General features: G+C 45.2%; 2 protein-coding genes across 9 annotated transcripts in view; both read right to left on the bottom strand.

Annotated features, from left to right (window-relative positions):
• Window positions 1-2265, bottom strand: part of Tesk2 (testis associated actin remodelling kinase 2) — an 89597-nt gene extending 87332 nt beyond the window's left edge. Inside the window, exon 1 of the mRNA XM_021199796.1 lies at window positions 1966-2265. The gene's annotated coding sequence lies outside the window, so the exon portion shown is untranslated. The remainder of the gene's footprint in view (window positions 1-1965) is intronic.
• A 5171-nt stretch (window positions 2266-7436) lies between these two features.
• Ccdc163 (coiled-coil domain containing 163) overlaps window positions 7437-7877 on the bottom strand; it is a 6089-nt gene continuing 5648 nt past the window's right edge. For all 8 annotated transcript variants that reach the window (XM_029540169.1, XM_029540171.1, XM_029540175.1 and 5 more), the window contains one exon: window positions 7437-7661. In XM_029540169.1, the coding sequence (XP_029396029.1) occupies window positions 7543-7661 (119 nt within the window). In that variant the 3' untranslated portion in view covers window positions 7437-7542. The remainder of the gene's footprint in view (window positions 7662-7877) is intronic.

Raw genomic sequence — 7877 nt, 5'->3', positions numbered from 1 at the left:
AGAGAGAGAGAGAGAGAGAGAGAGAGAGAGAAAGGAAGGAAGGAAGGAAGGAGAGAAAGGAAAGGAAAGGAAAGAAGGAAGGAAGGATCCGTATCCTTGGTGTGGAGATGGCTCAGTGGTTTAAAGCACTTGTTACACTTCTAGAGAACCGGGGTTTGAGTCTTAGCACCCACGTGGCAGCCACACAATCATCACCCCAGTTCCAAGGGTCTAACACCCTTTTCTGATCTCTGAGGGTACCATCACACATGTAGTGCACAAACATAAACACAGGCACACACTTACACACAATACAGCCTGATCTACATAGTGAGTTCCACATCAGTCAGGGCTACACTGTGAGATTCTGTCTGAAACCAAACCAACAGAAAAAGCACTCATCACATAAAATAAAAATAAATCTAAAAACAACAAACCCTTGCTATTTCCCACTGATGATTCATATGGCTATAATGCTCATGTCAGAAACTCACCGCAGTTCCGTCAACCTGCAGAGAAAGCTGATTGTCTTCAGATAACTGATCACAATAAAAATAAAGCCAGTCTAGTGTGATAACACGCATAATAATTCCAGGCAGGCCTGTTCTATACAACCCTACCTCAAACAAGCAAACAAGCAGAAAAAGAAAGAAGAAAGATGTGTTGCTCACTGCCGCCTGCCTTCCACTTACTCCTAAATCCGTGAGCTGACCACTGTATTACAACCACCAGATTATCAAAACTGCCTTTGAAAGAAAACAAGTCACTTCCTAATTGCCAGACCCGAGGCTTCACACTCCCCTTCTGCTTGACCTCTGAAGCGCCTGGTACCCCAGTCCCCTCCCTTCTGGAGACTGTCATCCTTTGGCTTCTGCCTCTAGCTCTCTTCAGTGTCTGTTATCCTCAGCAATGCTGCCTCTGTCCGCAGCCCAATTCTCCGCTTCCTGGAGTACTACGAGAGGGTGCTAAGGTTTCAAATATTCCTATATAACTCCAATTTATGTCTTTAGAGCCTAACTTAATCAGTTTTATGACCAATTTTCTACCTCTTATTTAAAAAATTCGGATTGAACTTGTCCACAACCCAATTTATCATTCTTCAGATCTACTTCTTTATATTATTTCCATTAGCACCACCAACCCAATACCACAAACCAATGAGAAAGCCCTTACCTTACGTAGAAAAGCAGAAAACAAAAAACCCACTAAATTCTATTCTAAAATTCTTGGAATTTCATGCCATTCTCTTCATTTTCCTACAACATTCCAGCTCATTCATCCTCCTCTCACACACTGAACACAACAGCCTCCTGACTACCTGGGCCTTCTGCCCGCCGGTTTTACTTTCAATCTTTCTTTCACGTTTTCCAGAGATAATCCATACCAAACTCCTGCTTACAACCTTCAATGGCCCCGTATGCCTACAAATAAAGTCCAAATTCTTTAACAAGTTTTTCTCAGAGGTTTAAATTAAAAATAGTGTTTCAATTGGACTAACCTGGCTTTTATTTCCAGCTAAATCCGAATCGTAGTTTAAGAGTCTTCAAAATGAAGGGTAAGAAAGTAAATGAATAAAAAGAAGAGAGAAGTCTCTTAGGAGTCAGGATGGTTAGGAGATGAGCACGTTTCGGAGGGAATCCAGATCTCAGAGGGAGAAGGGGTCACGGAGACTAGTGAGGCACACTCAGGGGAACGGGACGTGAAGGATTCCACAACTTCACAAGTGACACAAAAGTCAGACACAAACTCAACGCTTTTGAGTATAACTTCCAATGGGTTCTCGACCCCTGAGACGAGATGGGGACTGTCCCGGGACCCGGAGGGAGGTGAAGGGAAAGGAAAGGGGGAGAGTGGCAAGACAGTCCCCGCTTCTTTGAGAGTCTCAAGTACCGCACCGGATTGTCCAGTGCTCAGCGACCCATAAGCCAAGCTGCGCGCGCGGCAGGGATGCCAAGCCTTGGTCCCCAGGCACTCTCCCGACGTTACCTGAGGCACGACTGAGCCGCGGAGGGGGCGTCTGCGCCGGCCGGAGGGCAAGGGAGGCAGCGGCCCAGAGCGAGCATAGCAGCTCCCGGCCGCGGCTGTTTAGCCTGCGGAAGAGGTGGGGGTCCCTCGCGCAGAAGCCGGCGACTGCTCAGGGCCAGCGGCGGCACAGAAGCGGGAGGCTACTGCCATGGCCTTGCGGTCTGGGCTGCTTTCCCCCGCCTGCTCGGCGGGGCCCGGAGGCGGATCACCGCAGGGACAGAGAAGGCAGCTGGAAACTCGGCTCCCCGCCGGTGAGTGTCTGAAACGCCTGGGGGCAGGGGATGGGGGCGGGGCCCTGCGAGCTCCGCCCCCTCCTCAGGCCTCCCTCAGAGCAGCCAATCAATCGTCAACCTTTGACAAACGAGCTAGTAGAGTTACCCAATTAACGTTAGGAATGCCACGTGGTACGAGGGTGGACACAATGGGCATACAGAGAAGCCAATCAGTAACGCTCGGCGCCAACTCTTAGAAGATGAAGGGAACCAATAAGAAGGGAGTGGAGGTAAAAACAGAAGGGACAGTGTGTTGAAAAAGCGGAACCGGAGAGGAGAGAATTCACCTCGGGGAAAACCTAAAGAGTCTCAGAGGGCGGGACACAAGAGAGACCAATCAAAACCCCCCAAACAGAAGCGATTGGTAAATTAATTAAGTCAATTTAACAAGCACAAGACTGGCGCGGCTTTTGAATAAGATGTTCTGCAGGATCGAATGCAGTGTCCTGCAGGATCCCAGTATATTGACAAGCTAAAATTAGCACATAATTCCTAGCGATTTGAGAAAGAGCAGTAAATATAACTTAAACGAAATGCCAAAGGAAGAGATTGAATTCAGGGAAGACTTCTTGGTATCACCAGCTAGATTGAAAAGGAGAGTTATGAAAGATCTTCGAGGGGAATAAGAATTCTACCCAACTGTTCATCAGGTACAGATTTCCAGATTTCCTCACACTTTCCATAGCCATGGATCTCAAGGGTTCATAGCTGAGCAGACTGCAAAAGAATAAGAGCAGATAAGCCGGGTGTGGTGACACGCGTTATGAGTTCAAGGCCAGCTTGGTCTACAGAGTGAGTTCCAGGACAGCCAGAGCTATACAGAGAAACCCTGTTTCGAAAAGCCAAAAAAAAAAAAAAAAAAAAAAGAGCAGATAGATACAGTGGGATATAGGCCTTACTCCCAACGGTTTATGGGCCTCCCTTCAGAAATCTTAGTATGTGGAACATAATTAAAATATGACTAGGGGCAGAAAGCAATGGTAGAGTATGTATCATGTGGTCCAGGGTTCAATTCCCAGCACTGAAAATAATAATAACAACGGAATGTAGTGCTACTGACAGCTGAGTTTAAGAAAATGCATAGTAAGAAATAAAATTAGAAGAGGCTGAACATGAGTGGAGTTTAAATAATAAAATTGCCTTTTTGTTTTAAATGCTGGGTGATTTGTTCTTGAACAGAAGCATAACCTAAAGAGTGGATTGTTTAAGGAAGAATAATTAGTAGCTCACAGAATCTCTGAAGGGAGGTACTTGGGCACAGTTCTCTTGGCCTGTTAAGGATCATTCTGACATAAATTATGTGCTGCCACCTGGTGGCAGTTCAGACCCACTGTTCCACCATTGTCCTTTAACATTTCTGTTGAAAGATTTGGCACCCTTGCAAGTGTGTCTCCCATACAGCTTGATACAAACAGTTGATAAATACTACTGGTAGCAATCGGAGTTAATGCCACCGTGCCAGATAAATTATCTGCCCAATGAAAGACAAAGAGAGGCTTGGTGAAAAGGCTTGTTAAATGTGGGTCTAAATAACAAAAAATTTTAAACTTTGTGGCTGGAGATGTAGTCCATTTGGCAGTGTTAGTGTGCATGACGCCCAGATGTGGTGACACACTCCTATCAAATCACCATTCAGAAAGTGGAGGTAGGATATCCGGAGTTCAAGGTCAGCTAGATATGGAGTCTAGACCAGCCTGAGACACTTGATACCTGGCCTCAAAATAAAAACTATTAACTAGAGGAAGGAGGGAAAATAACACCGTGGGTACAAGTAGTTGCCGTGCAAACCTGAGAAAGAGTCTGTAATCCCAGCACTCCTGGGAGGGTGGAGGCAAAGACCAACGCCAGAGTTGTCTCCTAATCCCAACATGTACACGGTAGCATGAACGCACACAAACAAGCCAGGTATGGTCTACAGACCTATAATTCCAACACCTGTGAGGTGGCTACAGGAGGAACAAGGGCATCTTTGGCTATATAAAGAGTCTGGCCGGGCATGGTGGCACTTGCCTTTAATCCCAGCACTTGGGAGGCAGAGGCAGGTGGATTTCTGAGTTCGAGGCCAGCCTGGTCTACAGAGTGAGTTCCAGGACAGCCAGGGCTACACAGAGAAACCCAGTCTCGGGGGAAAAAAAAAAAAAAGTCTGAGGCTACCCTGGACAACACAGGGTTCTGTCACATACACACCAAAATAAATCAATAAAATAAAACTGGGTCTGAAGCTAAGTATGATATCACTGTATCACTTGTAATCCTGGCAATCAGGAGACTCAGGCAGGATTGAAACAAATTTGAGCTACAGAGTTCTGAGCCAGTCCAAGTAAATATATAAAACATAATAAATGAAAACAAGGCTGAACAGATGATTCAGCAGTTAAGAGCACTGACTGCTTTTGCAGAGGATCCTGGTTTGACTTCCAGCATATATATGCTAATTCTAGTAAACTCCAGTTCCAGTGGATCCAATGCTCTCATCTGGCCTCTGCAGGCGCCACGCAAGCACAGTGGTACAGACACACATGCAGGCAAAGCACCCACTCACATGAAATAGCAATAAATAAAACAAAAGAAAAAAGAACCTCTCCTCTCCTTCCCTCTCTCTCTGACAAGGTCTTACTATACAGTCCAGGCTGGTCTTGAACTCAGAGATCCATCTGCCTTTTCCTAAGAGCTGGGACTAAAGATGTGCACTATCATACCCACTGAGAAACCCTACCTCTGACCACCACATACTCATGCTCAGCATAATCAGGTGCAAGTGCGCACACACTCTCACACATGCACATGTACGCAAATGTGCACACACACATGCACACACACATCCATACACACACATACACACAAACAAAAGAATGTGGAAGATATCCCTATAACTATTCAATGGCCAAGGCCTTCTCCCCTAATAGTCCATAATGTTAGCTATTAGTTGGGCCAGAGATTTAAATATACCGTTACTAAAAGTAGCTCCCATTTTACTACCTCATCCTTCTATTATTTTTTTTTTTCAGATGTCTCCTCTTGCCAGCCTGCACTAAGTGTTGGAACCTTCCCATAAGCTGACTGTACATCTTAGTTCTAAGCAAATGTATCAAAAGACCTAATTGGTGGATGGATGTCATTATCTTTTGTCTACAGTTACCACTGGGAGAGGCTTCATGAGGTCTCTGAAATGCTGCTGATTCTTAGTAAATCTTAAACCCTCTAGAACATAAAGTCCAGGAAAGAAGAGAGCAAAGCTGCCTTTCAATGCCTAAAAAACTACACCTTTCAAACTGTTTAGTTCTCTTTCAACTTGACACAGAAATGGTTATCTGAGAAGTGAGAATCTCTTTTTTTAAAGATGTGTTATGTATGTAATGTTCTGTCTACAGGAATGCCTGACTCCCAGAAGAGTGCACAAGATCCCATTATAGATGGTTATGAGCCACCATATGGTTGCTGGGAATTGAACTTGGACCTCTAGAAAAGTAGTCAACACTCCAAACCTGAGTCGTCTCTCCAGCCTGAGAAGTGGGCAAATCAACAGAAAATACCTCCATCAGATTGGTCAGTAGACAAGCCTATAGTGGCATTTTCTTGATTAATGGTTGATGTGGAAGAGCCCAGTGCACTGTGGGAGGTGCCATCCCTAGGCAAGTGGTACTAGATTATATATTTAAAAAAAAAAAAAAAAAAAAAAAAAAAAGCCAGCTGAGGGCTGGAGAGATGGCTCAGTAGTTAAGAGCACCGACTGCTCTGCCAGAGATCCTGAGTTCAGTTCCCAGCAACCACATGGGATCCAATGCACTCTTCTAGTGTGTGTCTGAAGACAGCTGCAGTGTACTCATATAAATAAAAAATAAATCTTAAAAAAAAAAAAAAAAAAGCCAGCTGAGCAAGCCAGTAAGCTACCTTCCTCCATGTCAGTTCCTGCCTCCAGGTCCCTGTCTTGACTTCTCTTCAGGATTGAATGATGGGTTATAAACTGTAAAATACACCTTTTCCTCCTCCATAAGACATATTTGTTCTGTTGTCATTACTGTTGGTTTTGAGACAGGTATGTCTTTTTTTTTTTGTTGTTTTTTTGTTTTTCGAGACAGGGTTTCTCTGTGTAGCCCTGGCTGTCCTGGAACTCACTTTGTAGACCAGTAGACCAGGCTGGCCTCGAACTCAGAAATCTGCCTGTCTCTGCTTCCCAAGTGCTGGGATTAAAGGCGTGTGCCACCACCGCCCAGCCAAGACAGGGATGTCTTATGCATCCCAAGCTGGCCTCAACCTGAGATCCTTGGGCTGGGGAGGTGGCTGGGCAGTCAAGAGCACTGACTGCTCTTCCAGAGGTCTTGAGTTCAATTCCCAGCAACCACATGGTGGCTCACAACCATCTGTAATGGGATCTGATGCCCTCTTCTGGTGTGTCAGAAGACAGGTACAGAGTACTCATATAAATAAAATAAATCTCTAAAAAAGCAAAAACAAACAAAAAAAAACCAAAAAACCCTGCCTCAAAAAATTAAAAGAGCTAAAGAGATGGCCCAATGGTTAGGAGCACTTGCTACTCTTTGATGGCCAGCATCTATATGGCAACTCACAATCATGTATAAGTCCAATTCAAGAGGATCTGACACCCTCTTCTGGCCCCTCAGGACACTATACACAGGTGGTACGTAGACATACATGCAGGCAGAATACCCATACACATAAAGTAATAAAATAATGTTCAAAACAGCCAGGGCTACTTAAAGAGACCCTTTCTCAAAATAAGAAATGGTTTTGTTGGCTTTTTGTTTGTTTTAAAGACAATTCAATTTCAGAGAGACAGAAATGTAGACATAGAGACTGGGCTACTGAGGGTGAGGAGGCAGGAAGAGGCTGGGGTAAGCCTGCAGCAGTGTGACTGACTGGGTCTAGTGCCCACCGGAACATCACACTCTCCTCTGAAATCACCTCAGTACTGCCCCCGCCCAACATCCTAACCCATTCTACTCACCAAACAAGAGATCTTCCCAAGTTCCCTAGAGCTCAGTCAAAGGCACACCTATGATTGTCAGATGTCAGAGGCCGAGGTCACAGGAACCAGGTAAGTAACAAGAAGGAAATGGCCCAGCCTATCCCACGTGGGTGAAGATTTATAGAGAACACATCAGGGACAATGAAGCTACTTTATTTTGAATTAGCTGGGGAGCAGGACTGGCTGCACGGTGAAATGCCTCGGTAAAGAGGGCATGTACCAGAGAGGATGAGGAGGCTGCCCGGGATAGAACTTGTACCTCATTCTTCTCACAAGTTCTTACAGGTCACTCTGGAAGATCTTGGGACCCTGAAGGAACAGGTCCTCTTGCCCAAGACTCCGGGCATGGAACTGAGAGCTGCTGGGTTCCAGGTTAGGAAGGGAGTTGTTCTGGAGTTCTAAAACGAAGGAAAATAAAATTAAATTTAAAAAGAAATTAGCGGGCTGGTGAGATGGCTCAGTGGGTAAGAGCACCCGACTGCTCTTCCGAAGGTCTGGAGTTCAAATCCCAGCAACCACATGATGGCTCACAACCATCCGTAACAAGATCTGACGCCCTCTTCTGGAGTGTCTGAAGACAGCTACAGTGTACTTACATATGATAAATAAATAAA

This window comes from Mus pahari, chromosome 6 (assembly GCF_900095145.1).
Source record: "Mus pahari chromosome 6, PAHARI_EIJ_v1.1, whole genome shotgun sequence".
Taxonomy (NCBI): Eukaryota; Metazoa; Chordata; class Mammalia; order Rodentia; family Muridae; genus Mus; species Mus pahari.
This window is presented reverse-complemented; position numbering and strand designations above follow the sequence as displayed.